This window comes from Phoca vitulina, unplaced genomic scaffold (assembly GCF_004348235.1).
Source record: "Phoca vitulina isolate PV1807 unplaced genomic scaffold, GSC_HSeal_1.0 scaffold87, whole genome shotgun sequence".
In the NCBI taxonomy this organism is placed as follows: domain Eukaryota; kingdom Metazoa; phylum Chordata; class Mammalia; order Carnivora; family Phocidae; genus Phoca; species Phoca vitulina.
Genome location: NW_022589790.1, coordinates 3,611,984 through 3,627,706, shown reverse-complemented (window position 1 = coordinate 3,627,706; position 15,723 = coordinate 3,611,984). Strand labels below are relative to the sequence as shown.

The 15,723-nt window shown below is 43.3% G+C and overlaps 1 protein-coding gene across 3 annotated transcripts in view; it reads left to right on the top strand.

The window, feature by feature from the left end:
- The first annotated feature begins 14,298 nt into the window (after nucleotides 1–14,298).
- The window catches only part of LOC116626473 (protein FAM71C-like), a 12,624-nt gene continuing 11,199 nt past the window's right edge, over nucleotides 14,299–15,723 (top strand). For all 3 annotated transcript variants that reach the window (XM_032395814.1, XM_032395813.1, XM_032395815.1), the window contains exons 1-2: nucleotides 14,299–14,521; nucleotides 15,457–15,632. In XM_032395814.1, coding sequence (XP_032251705.1) covers nucleotides 15,489–15,632 — 144 coding nt within the window. In that variant the 5' untranslated portion in view covers nucleotides 14,299–14,521; nucleotides 15,457–15,488. The remainder of the gene's footprint in view (nucleotides 14,522–15,456; nucleotides 15,633–15,723) is intronic.

Genomic DNA, 15,723 nt, shown 5'->3' with positions numbered 1-15,723 from the left:
CTTCTAGGGAAGGGACCCACTGTGCTGGGGCTTAGGCACACTTTCCCCAGAAAAGCAGTACCAGCAGAGCACAGGGGGGCAGGACTTGATGTAATCAGGTTAGCAATCCAGTGTTGGTGTGGTGCTGTTTACTGAAGCTAGTTTATGCTGAAGGCAGGGGAGGGGAGGTCGGGGAGGTAAAAGAAGCCAGCTCCTTTGTCCAGGGAGAGGCGTCTCTGTGCCTGCTGCTCTTAGGGAAGTACTTCCAGAAGAGCAAAAAATCTCTCCCTGTGTGTCCCATGCATTTTTCAGATCTCCATTTTCACACTGTCTCCAGGCTGTTTGCCTGCCAGGAGCAGCACGGCGCACCTTGGACTCTATCCCAGTCAAGCCTGCTGATCCTTAAAACTTCAAACTTTAGGGATGTGCTGTGGTGGGGTCCTGTGCTGATCTTCTGGAGAGGGTCTTGACACACTGGAATTGATGCAAATTTAACTGAGAAGGGCAGTTGCATCAGAGTGAGTGGCTTGGGACCTGCAGCAATCAAGCCAGTATCAGGGTTAGCTTCCCTCAGCAGGTGTTTCTGCATCTATGCTGAGGGGGATGGAAGGGAAATGGTGCTGGTAGGCTCCTTTGTCTCAGAGAGGCATCTCTCTGAATGCCACCTCTCAAAGATGTGCTCCAGGAAGAGTGAACAATGCCTCCCCTGTAAGCCTTAGGCACTTCTCAGGGCCATCCACCCCTGGGTTGCTTGCCTGCCTTCTCTCCATGAGCAGGGCAGCACCCTCAGGGCTCTATCCCAGCCAATCCCACTGACCTTTAAAACTCCAGGCTTTAAGCCCATCTGGTTACAAGAACTCACAAAAATCAGCCCCTCTCATTTTCCCAGCCAATGACTTTGTGGAAATGGTCTCCTCATGTGTTCCTCTGTGGATTCTACTCTCCCTTACCTGTCTCCACAAATATGGTTCCCTCCCTTCCACAGCACCTGGAATCCATCTTTCCCCAAACCACATCACGACACTTCCTATGTTCTACAATGTGGCTTCTTCACCCCTTTTAGTTGTTGAGTTTGTCCTGTCAGTCTTCAGGTTGATTTATGGAGTATTTGGAATGATTTGATAGTTATCTAGTTGTGTTGGTGGGAGAAGGTGAGCCTAGTCCTCCTATTCCACTGCCATCTTCTCTTCCTAAAAAACAGACTCTTAAAAACAGAGAACAAACTGGTGGTTACAAGATGGGTGGGGAGATGAGTGCAATTGATAAAGGGGATTAAGAATACACTTATCTTGATCAGCACTGAGAAATGTATAGAATTGTTGAATCATTATATTGTGTACCTGAAACTAATATAACACTGTATGTTAATTATACACAAAAATCAATCAATCAAGTACTCAACATCATTAATCATCCAGGAAATCATATCAAAATCACAGTGAGATGTTGTCTTACACCTGTTAGGATGACTAAAATAAAAAAATAAAAAATACATTAAAAAAATAAGAAATAACTATTGGCAAGGATGAAGAGAAAAGGCAACCCTCGTGCACTGTTGGTGGGAATTAAATTGGGGAAGCCACTATGGATATAGTATGGAGGTTCCTCAAAAAATTCAAAATAGAAATACGATATGTCCCATTAATCCCACTACGGGATATTTACCCAAAGAACATAAAAAACACTATTTCACAAGGTATAGGTACCTCTTAAGTTTGTAGCAGCATTATTTACAATAGTCAAGATATAGAAGCAACTCAAGTGCCCACTGATAGATAAACGATAAGGATGTGGTGTACATACAATAGAATATTTTTAGGCATAAAAAAGAATGAGATCTTGCCATTTGAAAAACATGGATGGATTTAGTGTATATCATACTAAGGAAATAAGTTAGAAGAGAGAGACAAATATCATATGATTTCATTTATATGTGGAATCTAAAAAAAACAACAACAAAGCAAAACAAAACCCAAAAATAAATGAACAAAGAAACAAACAAAAACCAAACTGTTAAAAACAGAGAACAAACTGGTGGTTGCCAGAGGTAAGGTGGGGGTGGGGACGGGTAAAATAGATAAAAAAGATTAATATTTACAAACTTCCAGTACAGAGATACTGTACTTAAAATGAGTAAGTCATGGGGGTATAAAGTACAACATAGGAAATGTAGTCAACAATACTGTAATAACATTGTATGGTGACAGACAATGACTATACTTATTGTGGTGAGCACTGAGTGATGTGTGGAATTGTTGCATCACTATGTTGTACTCTTGAACATACATTTTATACACACACACACACACACACACACACACACACATCAATGGAAAAGCCAATGGAAAAAAGAGTCTCTTCAATAAATGGTGTTGGGAAAAATGGACAGCAATATGCAGAAGAGTAAAACAGGACAACTTTCTTATACCATACACAAAAATAAACTCAAAATGGATGAAAGAATTTAACGTGAGACAGGAATCCATCAAAATCCTAGAGGATAGGGCGCCTGGGTGGCTCAGTTGGTTAAGCGACTGCCTTCGGCTCAGGTCATGATCCTGGAGTCCCTGGATCGAGTCCCGCATCGGGCTCCCTGCTCGGCAGGGAGTCTGCTTCTCCCTCTGACCCTCCCCCCTCTCATGTGCTGTCTCTCTCATTCTCTCTCAAATAAATAAATAAAATCTTTAAAAAAAAAAAAAGTTTCATATTAAGGAAGTACAAACTAACTCATCCCTCACTGAAACTATTCACTTAACAACTGGCTACTTTACTTTATAGATGACACCAGGATAATGTGTTTGTTTTTTTTTTTCAAATTTAAGTCTGCCATTTGGCCTCATCCATTTGGCAATCCATCTAGACATCTTGTTATCAGGTTTTTGACTCTTTTCTGTAATGTCTTTTCTGTTTTTTACCTCATTTGTCTTTGGCCATATTTTGGACTTTGTTGTCATCCATAATGGAACCGTGTCTTTTTTTTTAAGATTTTATTTATTTATTTGACAGAGAGAGACATAGCGAGAGAGGGGACACAAGCATGGGGGAGTTGGAGAGGGAGAAGCAGGCTTCCTGCTGAGCAGGGAGCCCAATGTGGGGCTTGATCCCAGGACTCTGGGACCATGACCTGAGCCGAAGGCAGACACTTAACCTACTGAGCCACCTAGGCACCCCAGGAGCCATGTCTTATTTACTAATTTGGTTAGCCAAACTACAAAATATCACATTCTATCAATCCCTATGGGTTAAATAACTATGACAACAGCAGTTTTAAATTTTAACTTACATCTCATTGTTTGCTCTTTACAATTTGAGACTCTAACAACTGTCACTCCTTTGCCCTTACCTCCAACTATGATGACAGAGCTAAGCCTCAACCCAAAGTCAACCTGCCTTCCATCATATTGCATCAGAGTCCAAACAACAGATGAGTGATCTTAAACAAAAGTACACAAACAGGTAGGAAAGGGTCACAATAAGTTGATCATATCCTACTCCCTAGACACTTAATTTTGATGCCAAATCCACCTCTGTCTTTAGTTCATTGTCAATTCCAATTTCCAAAAGGAGTATGAAATGCCTTTGCCATTTTGTTGAAACCCTATCCTCACTCTAGCATTAAAAAGAGCTGACAGCATTATCTCAGAATTGAAAGATGAAATGTAATCCACGTAAGTTCCCAGGTTACATCTGGCACATTATCTTGCCTCCATTTCTTTAAATGCTCATCAGATTGCAATGATCCTCTTTCCCTCTTACAGTAAATACTTTTCCTATTGAATCTGGATATCTCCACATTTTCCCTAGTTCCCTTCCTTTTTAGTCTCAGGCTATCAGTGATCACTTTGTGTACTACATCCAGATTTCTGTTCACTATTGGATACTTAACACAAGTGTTCAAACTCACCTACACAATAAAATCTTCCATCTAACGAAAACACACATACTCGTTGAACATCACACCTTTTCTCACCTCTTCACAAATGTGTTTCTGGGTAATTTTTTGCATGTATAATTGCTTCCAATTCTTTACAAAACAGTTTTCCTCTCCCACTGCCACTAATATGGTATGCACCTTCCCCAGACCAAAGAATCCACCCTTTCCAGGAAAACAGTAAATCTGTGTGGAGAACTTTTATGGAAAATTCTTAATCCTCACTTTCCACACTTAATACCTCTTCCTTCTGAGACCTCTCATCCCTCAGAAGAGTCTGCTTAACCATCTTATAAATGTCCTCCCACCTCTTATCCCCCCACCCCCTTTTCTTTTTTTGGTTCTTCTTCCACTTAAAATTTATGTTCTGAATTCCCCTGTGCTTGCTCATTTATTTATTTGTGTTTACACTCTCTTGTTGAAAAATAGTATTTATCCCTATTTTCAAATATCACCTATATGTTAAAATCTTGCAAAATTTTAACTGTAGATTAGCCACAACTCTAAGCTCCAGAACCATATAGCCAATTGTCCACTTGATATCATTCCTTCGAAGTCTCTCATATGTGTATAAATACTTTTTTTCTCTCAATATGCAGAGCCTAGGACTTTTATTACCAGTAGATGATGCCCAAAAATGCTAAATGGAGTCTTTCTGGTTGAAACGAAAGGATGACAAAATGAAAGGATGATAGCAACTCTAAATCATATGAAGCTATAAATATCTCTAATAAAGAGAAACATAAAATACAGTATTATAATTTTGGTATTTAACTCTAGTTATTATTTATTATGACTTAAAATGGAAACACATTAAAATAATTTTAAATCTATGTTAAATATAAGTCAGCATTGTGGTGGCATTAGATGTACCTCCTTCACACCCCTCTTTTTATTAACAATAATGAAACATTCATACAGAGACATACTCTGTGGAAGTGGTTGGATCCGGTACTAAACTCCAAGGGATGTGGGAGAAGTCTCACCCACCTGTGCATCTGCTTACAGGTAGACAGACCTAGCTATAGGTGTTAGTAAGAGCAAGATTCACCAAACCTGCCCCAAACACTCTCAGATGTATCTGGGAAAATACTAGAGACTGCTGACTTGGACAGACACCCATGGATAAGAAAGAATTTGTAGCCATACAAACTCACCAAGGGGAGACTCCAGAATGCCAATGGGGCAACATCACCCTGATACCAAAGCCAAATAAGGACACTACAAGAAAAATAAAACTATAAGCCCATGTCCTTGATGAATATAGATGCCAAAGGAACAAATGGAGACCCAAGAAATAAACTCCCACATATACAGTCAACTAATATTTGACAAGGGAACCAAGAAAACTAAATGGAGAAAGGATAGTCTCTTCGACAAATGGTGATGGGAAAACTGGATAGCCATATATACAGAAAAATGAATTTGTACCTCTATCTTCTATCACTCACAAAAATTACAAGACATAGATTAAAAATGGAACATAAGATCTGAAACTTTAAATCTTCTACAAACAACAACAACAACAAAAACATGAAAGAAGCTCGACATTGGTTTTAACAATGATTTTTTGGATATGACAACAAAGCACAAGTAACAAAAGTAAAAATTAACAAATGGGACTACATCCAAGTAAAAAGCATTTGCACAGCAAAGGAAACAATCAGCAAAATAAAAACACTGTCTATGAAGTGGGATACATATGTCATATAACTCAATAACAACAACAAACAGTCTGATAAAAAATTGGTACAGGAACTCAACAGAATTTTTTTCCAAGGAAGGTATCCAAATAGTCAACAGGTAAGTGAAAGATGCTCAACATCATCAAGCATCAGGGTAATGCACATCAAAAACACAATGAGATATTGCCTCACACAACTGGAATGTTGGAATGACTATCATGAAGAAGACAAGAGATAATCAGTGTTGGGGAGAATGTAGAGAAAATGGAACCCTTGTGCACTGTTGGTAAAATGTAAATTGGTTCATTTAGTATGGGAAATAGTTTGGAAGTTCCTAAAACAATTCAAAAAAAAAAGGAAGAAAAGAGCTACCATATGATGCAGTAATCCTATTTTGAGGAATATAGCCAAAGGAGATGGTATCAGTATCTCAAAGAAAAATCTTCACTCTTACATTCACTGAAGCATTATTTACAATAGTTAGGATATGGACAGAGCCTAAGTGTTTGTCAGTGAATGGATGGATAAAGAATATGTGGTGTTTACATGTGATGGAATATTATTTGGGTATGAAAAGGAAGGCATTTGGGACATCACTGATGTACCTTGAGGGCATTATGCTAAGTGAGATAAGCGAGATAGAAGGCAAACACTGTATGTCATCACTTATATATGAAGTCTAAAAAAGCTGAATTTGTAAAACTAGAGAGTAGAATGGTGATTAACATCGGTGGGATGGGGGCGGGGATAGGAAGATGTTAAAGGATACAAACAGGTAGTAAAGAAATTCTGGAAAACTAATGCACAAGCAGAAAGAAGGGAATAATAAAATATTAGAACCAAGATGAATAAAATAGAGAATTAAGAATAGAGAAAATCAGGGAAGGCAAAAGTGAAATGGGTACACTGGGGCCCAGCTCCTAAGATGTCATCCTGTCCTACCCTCCACCCCAGCTAGGTGTGCCTGGGAGGAAGATCCAGTGAGGGCTAGGGAACTGCAAAGTGGGGACAACTTCACTCCTCACCAATAGGCAGTCCCAGCCCTAGAGTCTGAAGAGTCCATAGAGGGCTTTGGCTCTTTGACAGAGGTAGCCTGAGCCTGGGCTGGACCCTGAAAAACAAACTGAGGGTTCTAGAGGGGAGGGGGGTGGGAGGATGGGTTAGCCTGGTGATGGGTATTGAGGAGGGCACGTTCTGCATGGAGCACTGGGTGTTATGCACAAACAATGAATCATGGAACACTATATCTAAAACTAATGATGTAATGTATGGGGATTAACATAACAATAAAAAAATTAAAAAAAAAAACCTTAGTTCTATTTTTATATTTGTCCTTCCTTGGTGAGAAGAGAAGCCATGCTCCTTGGAATTACTCTGCACGGTCCTCTAGGTGTCGCTATTTTTCTGTAGGGAGGATTTGCACTGGGACTCCACCATCGGTCTGTTGTCCTCTGGACTAGACTGTGTGTGGGTAGATGAGACCCTGCTGTCCACTGAAGTAAAGTCAACCTCAAAGTAGGTTAGTGGATGTTTTATTCCTTGTTTTACTGAGGACTACAGCCACAGAGACACGCTTTCAGAATGCTGTGAAGAGCTGCTGAAACTTGTTAGCTATAGGGGATTATGAATTCAAATGGACAAGGGCGGGGGAGGAGGAAAGATGGCGGAGAAGTAAGGGACCCTATTTCAACCGGTCCCCGGAATTGAGCTGGATATCTACCAGACCACTCTGAGCACCCACGAAACCAGCCTGAGATGTAAGAAGATCTGGATCTCTACAAACAGAATATCGCAGGCGGTTGGTTTCGAGGCACGAAGCGGGAAGCCGTGATTCCGTGGGCAGATATCGGAGGCTAAACGGCAGCGGGAGGGTGCCTGGCCGTGGGGAGCCCACACTGCTGGTGAGCCACAGCCTCGCGCACTGGGCATGGGGCACAGACTCACAGACCAGTAGCGGCAGGGAAAGAACTCTAGGGCAGCCCCCGGGATGGGAAGCCGGAGGGGCGGGGTCGCGCGTTCGAACTGGGAGCGGCTGGCAGTTTTAAAAGCACAAAAGGAAGAGACAAGCCCCAACCTGGAGGCAGGACTGGGGGCGCTGCGGAGTGGCGCACAACCCAGGACGCTGCAGTTTATAACAGCACGGACAGAAACGGAGACAGTGGGGCCTGGAGAGCTCACTGAAGAACAGACAGCGATCTCTCTGCTCTGAGGCAGAGGGTTGGAAATTGTCTCTTCTGCCCTGACTCATGGAAGAGACGCGGAAAGCCGCCAGGGAAAGCCGCCAGAGAACAAAAGCCCCAAAAACTGATTCCCACTGAACCCATCCCCCGCCACAGGGGGGCAGGGCAACTCCGCCCAAACAGGGTTGCCTGAGTAACAGCGCGGCAGGCCCCTCCCCCAGAAGACAGGCTGGGAAAACAAGAGGCCAGCAACCCTAAGGTCCCTAGAAAACAGGTGCATCTTGCTTGGGTTCTGGTCAATAATTTGGACTCTATACATTCCCTCAAACACCCATCAACAGAATGACTAGGAGGAGAAGCCCCCCAAATAGAAAAGACTCAGAGGTTATGACTTATGCTGCAGATTTACAAATGGATGCAGATATAACCAAGATGTCAGAGATGGAATTCAGGCTAGCAATTGTGAAGACAATAGCTAGAATGGAGAAATCAATTAATGGCAACATAGAGTCTCTAAGGGCAGAAATGAAAGCTGAATTGGCAGAACTTAAAAATGCTATCAATGAGATCCAATCCAATCTAGATAATCTAACAGCTAGAGTAAGTGAGGCAGAAGAACAAATAAGCAACCTGGAAGACAATATAATAGATAAAAAGGGAAAAGAGGAGGCCAGGGAAAAACAACTCAGAATCCATGAAAATAGAATCAGAGAAATAAGTGACACCATGAAGCATTACAGTGTCAAAATAATTGGAATCCCGGAGGGAGTGGAGAGAGAGAGGACTAGAAGATGTATTTGAGCAAAGCGTAGCTGAGAACTTCCCTTATCGGGGGAATGAAACAAGTATTCGCGTCCTAGAGGCAGAGAGGACCCCTCCCAAGATCAAGGAAAACAGGCCAACACCCCAGCATGTAATAGTAAAACTTGCAAATCTTAGAACCAAGGAAACCATCTTAAGGGCAGTTAGGGGGAAGACATTCCTTACGTACTGAGGGAGGAACATGAGAATAACGTCAGACCTATCCACAGAGACCTGGCAAGCCAGAAAGGCCTGGCAAGACATATTCGGGGTACTAAATGAGAAGAACATGCAGCCAAGAATACTTTATCCGGCAAGGCTGTCATTTAGAATGGATGGAGATGCAGAGCTTCCAAGACCAGCAGAAACTGAAAGAATATGTGATCACTAAGCCGGTCCTGCAAGAAATATTAAGGGGGGTTCTATAAAAGGAGAAAGACCCCAAGAGTGATATACAACAGAAATTTACAGGGACAATCTATAAAAACAACGTCTTCACAGGCAACATGATGAAAATTAATTCATATCTTTCAATAATCACTCTCAATGTGAATGCCTTAATGCTCCCATAAAACGGCGCAGGGTTGCAGATTGGATAAAAAGACAGGACCCATCCATATGCTGCCTACAAGAGACTCATTTTGAACCTAAAGATACATCCAAACTGAAAGTGAAGGGATGGAGATCCATCTTCCATGCCAGCGGACCTCAAAAGAAAGCTGGGGTACCAATTCTTATATCAGACAAATTAGATTTTAAAATAAAGTCTGTAATTAGAGACACAGACGGACACTATATCATTCTTAAAGGGTCTATCCAACAAGAAGATCTAACAATTGTAAATATCTATGCTCCCAACATGGGAGCAGTCATCTACGTAAGCCAACTGTTAACCAAAATAAAGAGTCATATTGATAACAATACGTTAACTGTAGGAGACCTCAATACTCCACTCTCAGCAATGGACAGATCATCTAAGCAGAAAATTAACAAGGAAACAAGAACTTTGAATGATACATTGCACCAGATGGACCTCATAGATACATACAGAACATTCCACCCTAAAACAACAGAATACTCATTCTTCTCAAGCGCACATGGAACTTTCTCCAGAATAGACCACATACTGGGTCACAAATCAGGTCTCAACTGATACCAAAAGATTGAGATTATTTCCTGCATATTTTCAGACCACAGTGCTTTAAAACTGGAACTCAATCACAAGAAAAAATTTGGCAGAAATTCAAACACTTGGAAGCTAAAGACCGTTCTGCTCAAGAATGTTTGAGTCAACCAGGAAATCAAAGACGAACTTAAACAATTCATGGAAATCAATGAGAATGAAAACACATGGGTCCAAAACCTATGGGATACTGCAAAGGCGGTCCTAAGGGGGAAATACATAGCCATCCAAGCCTCACTCAAAAAAATAGAAAAATCCCAAATTCAACAACTAACTCTACACCTTAAAGAACTAGAGAAAAAGCAACAAATGATGCCTAAGCCACACATTAGAAGAGAAATAATTAATTAGAGCAGAGATCAATGAATTAGAAACCAGAAACACAGTAGATCAGATCAACGAAACTAGAAGTTGGTTCTTTGAAAGAATTAATAAGATCGATAAACCACTGGCCAGACTTATCCAAAGGAAAAGAGAAAGGACCCAAATTAATAAAATTATGAATGAAAGGGGAGAGATCACGACTAACACCAAGGAAATAGAAACAATTATTAGAAATTATTATCAACAACTATATGCCAATAAACTGAGCAATCTGGATGAAATGGAGGCCTTCCTGGAAACCTATAAGCTGCCAAGACTGAAACAGGAAGAAAAAGACAACCTGAATAGGCCAATAACCAGTAACAAGATTGAAGCAGTGATCAAAAACCTCCCAAAAACAAGAGTCCAGGGCCTGATGGATTCCCTGGGGAATTCTACCAAACAGTCAAAGAAGAAATAATACCTATTCTATGGAAGCTGTTTCAAAAAATAGAACCAGAAGGAAAACTTCCAAACACATTCAATGAGGCCAGCATTACCTTAATCCCCAAACCAGGAAAAGACCCCATCAAAAAGGAGCATTTCAGACCGATATCCTTGATGAATATGGATTCCAAAATCCTCAACAAAATCTTAGCTAATAGGATCCAACAATACATTAAAAGGATCATCCACCACGACCAAGTGGGATTTATCCCCAGGATGCAAGGGTGGTTCAACATTCGCAAATCAATCAATGTGATAGAACACATTAATAAGAGGAGAGAGAAGAACCATCTGGTCCTCTCAATTGATGCAGAAAAAGCATTTGACAAAATACAACATCCTTTCCTGATTAAAACTCTTCAGAGTATAGGGATAGAGGGGACATTCCTCAAGTTCATAAAATCCATCTATGAAAAACCCACAGCGAATATCATCCTCAATGGGCAAAAGCTGAGAGCCTTTCCCTTAAGATCAGGAACACGCCAAGGGTGCCCACTCTCACCACTGTTGTTCAACATAGTACTAGAAGTCCTAGCAACAGCAATCAGACAACAAAAAGAAATAAAAGGTATTCAAATTGGCAAAGAAGAAGTCAAACTCTCTCTTTTCGCAGACGACATGATACTTTATGTGGAAAACCCAAAAGACTCCACCCCCAAATTACTAGAACTCATACAGCAATTCAGTCATGTGGCAGGATACAAAATCAATGCACAGAAATCAGTTGATTTTTTATACACTAACAACGCAACCGTAGAAAGAGAAATTAGGGAAACAATTCCATTTACAATAGCACCCAAAACCATAAGATACCTTGGAATAAACCTAACCAAAGAGGTAAAGGATCTATACTCTAGGAACTACAGAGCACTCATGAAAGAAATTGAAGAAGAGACAAAAAGATGGAATAATATACCATGCTCATGGATCAGAAGAATAAACATTTTTAAAATGTCTATGCTACCCGGAGCATTCTATACCTTCAATGCCATCCCAATCAAAATTACAATGTCATTTTTCAAAGTGTTGGAACAAACAATCCTAAAATTTGTATGGAACCAGAAAAGACCCCGAATCACCAAGGAAATGTTGAAAAAGAAATACAAAACTGGGGGCATCACGTTGCCCGATTTCAAGCTATATTACAAAGCTGTGATCATCAACAGAGCATGGTACTGGCACAAAAACAGACATATAGACCAATGGAACAGAATAGAGAACCCAGATATGGACCCTCAACTCTATGGTCAAATAATCTTTGACAAAGCAGGAAAAAACAAGCAATGGAAAAAAGACAGTCTCCTCAATAAATGGTGCTGGGAAAATTGGACAGCCACATGCAGAAGAATGAAACTCGACCATTCTCTAACACCATTCACAAAGATAAACTCAAAGTGGATGAAAGACCTCAATGTGAGACAGGAATCCATCCAAATCCTAGAGGAGAACATAGGCAGTAACCTCTTTGACATCAGCCACAGCAACTTCTTTCAAGATTCATCTCCAAAAGCTAGTGAATCAAAAGCAAAAATGAACTTTTGGGACTTCATCAAGATAAAAGGCTTCTGCACAGCAAAGGAAACAGTCAACAAAACAAAGAGGCAACCCACAGAATGGCAGAAGATATTTGCAAATGACACTACAGATAAAGGGCTGGTACCCAAGATCTATAAAGAACTTCTCAAACTCAACACCCAAAAAACAAATAATCAAGTCAAAAAGTGGGCAGAAGATATGAAAAGACACTTCTCTGAAGAAAACATACAAGTGGCTAACAGACACATGAAAAAAGGTTCATCATTAGTCATCAGGGAAATCCAAATCAAAACCACATTGACATACCACCTTACACCAGTTAGAATGGCAAAAATGGACAAGGAAAGAAACAACAAATGTTGGAGAGGTTGTGGAGAAAGGGGAACCCTCTTACACTGTTGGTGGGAATGCAAGTTGGTACAGCCACTTTGGAAAACAGTGTGGAGGTTCCTCAAAAATTTAAAAATAGAGCTACCCTATGACCCAGCAATTGCACTCCTGGGTATTTACCCCAAAGACACAGCTGTAGTGAAAAGAAGGACAATATGCACCCCAAAGTTCATAATATCAATGTCGATAATAGCCAAACTGTGGAAAGAGCCGAGATGCCCTTCAACAGATGAATGGATAAAGAAGATGTGGTCCATATATACAATGGAATATTACTCAGCCATCAGAAAAGATGAATACCCAACTTTTACATCCACATGGATGGGACTGGAGGAGATTATGCAAAGTGAAATAAGCAGAGACAGACAGTTATCATATGGTTTCACTTATTTGTGGAACATAAGGAATAGCATGGAGGACATTAGGAGAAGGAAGGGAAAAATGAAGGGGGGAAATCGGAAGGAGAGATGAACCATGAGAGACTATGGACTCTGAGAAAGAAACTGAGGGTTCTAGAGGGGATCGGGGTGGGGTGATGGGTTAGCCTGGTGATGGGTATTAAGGAGGGCACGTACTGCATGGAGCACTGGGCGTTATACGAAAACAATGGATCGAGGATCACCACATCAAACACTAATGATGTATTATATGGTGACTAACATAACATAATAAGAAAAAGAAGAATAAGAAACTAAAATGCATACTGCTAATTGAAAAGAAGCTATTCCAAAAAGGCTAAATACTGTAAGGATCCCAATGATATGACATTCTGGACAAAGAAAAACCACAGAGACGTTAAAAATACCAATGATCAAATATATATATATATATATACATATATATCAATGATCACCAAGAGCTCAGGGCTAAGGGGAAAAATAAATATTTGAAGCACAGGATTTTTAGGGCATGGAACTATTCCGTATGACAGTGTAGTGATGGGCATATGACATGCATTTGTCAAAACCCAGTAATCTGTACAACACAGAGAGTGAATCTAATATAAACTGTGGACTTTAGTTAATAATAATATAGCAATATTGATTCATAAATCAAATACACCACACTACAGAATGATGCTAATAATGGAGCGAAATCTGAGAGGGAGATATATGGAACTCTCTGAACTATTTTCTCAATTCTGTAAATCTAAAACTGTGTTAAAAAATAAAGCCAATTGTTTTTCTTTAAAATAAAAAAAAAATGGACAAGGGCTATGAGTTCTTGCCAGCAGTTCTCCCAAATACTTGCTCTTCACAAGGTAAAATTTGTTGTTTGTAAAAATTAAGGGTTTTGATTTCCACAAAGACACCAGAAAGGCCCTGAAGTCATCCTAATTCGTTATTTTTCTATCATATCTGATTGTTCAAAAACACTGCTTGCACGCTGTCACTTTACTGGTTTTCTGGTTCTCCTGTTTCTGAGATTTCCTTTAGCTTACTTGGGATGGTCCCAGAGGCCGACTTTAGTCTCCTGCTGCAGTCTGAGCGCACCATGCCAGGAGATGGGAACTAGCAGGAGACAACGATAGGCGGGAGCACCCTCCCGCCACCTTCTCCGTAAAGCCAGGAAGGCTCCCGTTCCCGGTCCAGCTCCCTCCAGCTCCAACCATCAGACCAGTTTCTTGTGCAGTGTCCTTGTGCGCATGCGCCCCGGACCTACCGCTCTCTGGCCGTCCGGCTCCAGGTAGGCAGTGACTGCGCTTGCGCTCCTGCTGGCCCGCCTCCTGTCGTGCCCTTACCAGAGGAGCGTACGGACGTGGTGCGGGTAGTGCCCGCGCATGCGCTCTCCGTGTCCGTCCGCGGAGGGCTGCCCTCTCCCTGAGGGGGCACCGACTGCGTCTGCGCATCTTCTGCTGCGGTTTCCGTCGTGGGTCGGCGGTGTTTGTGCGGAGAGCTGTCGCTCTCGGAGGGGTCGGCTGTGGGGATGAGGACACAGTGTTGTGTGACTGCTCCAGGTCACAATGGACAGAGTTGAAAGGCAGCCTGCGCGGCGGCGGGGAGACAGGGCTTCCCGGGACACGCGGGTGGGGAGCGTGTTCAGGGGGAGGGTGGGGGCGCCGAGGCAGCGGGGGCGGCCGCTGCACCTCGGCGCCCGAGGTGGGGTCTGGTGCAGCCTGGCTGGTGCCCACCCGGAGGCGCAGGGGTCAGTCCTGCGGGGCCCAGGGAGGGGGTGCCCTGCGCGGGGCAGTGACAGCGGGGTAGCGGCGCCCAGACCACGACCTAGACCAGGGTTGAGTGCGCCTGACCCTCGCCTCGCGGAGAGCCCGAGGGGAGAGCCCTGGAGAGGGCGGGGGAGAACCTCACCAGGACCGGACTCAGGGTGGGAACCCCCGGGGCGAGTGCAGGAAGGCCGTTCAGCACGGACCTGCCTGGGACGTGGGCGCTCTGGACCCGAGTGGGGACCTGGCCGGGGTCAGGGAGGGGCCGACCCTGGCCCTGACCAGGGAGCAGGGAGGGGCAGTGGTGCAGATGGAAAGCCGTCCGGAAGGTAGAGCACGTGGAAAGCTCAGATCCGGTGGTTTGTCTTGCTTAGAAGTGGTGGCCACTTTCCTGGGTGCGGTGAATCCGTGGTGAAAGTGGGGAACTGCCGTGGGCGTGGGCGGGGGTGGGGGTGAACATCTGGAGCCTGAGTCAGGAGTCAGCAGGGCATCTGCAGGGGGTGTAGAGGTTGTTCCCTGCACAGGCTGGCTGGGGAGCGAGGGTACGGGCCCCGCTCTGCCTGCACCGAGCACCGAGCTGTGCGCTTATCCTGGTGGCTGCTCTAGCTCAGCCGAGAGGAGGGGCGCCTCCCTCCAGCCCCCCGCGGGCACTGCCTGCTCACTGCCAACTAACCCCGGGCGGGCCGTGTCCGCGGAGGGCCCGTGTCTGAGTCACACCGTGGCAGGCTATGTGTGTTGTGCGGCCGTGCTAGGGAGACATTCTAAGTGACAGGGACGAAATAACCTGCTCCTCTTGTCAGGTGACTTAGCGCAAGGGAGCGCGGAGAGCGGCATGGAGTCACCAGACGACAGCGCTCAGAGCTGCCGCATTCTTCCCATGTTCAGCAGCTCTGTGGGAAAGCTGCAGCAGCTCCTGGGCAAGGGGGAGTACCTGCTGCTGAAGGACGTGCCCGTGTTTGAGAGCGACTTTATCCAGGTGAATCACCCATCCTCCCCCTTCCCCCGACTCGTGCGTCTGGTCCCCCCTTCTCCCCGACTCGTGCGTCTGGCCCCCCCTTCTCCCCGAC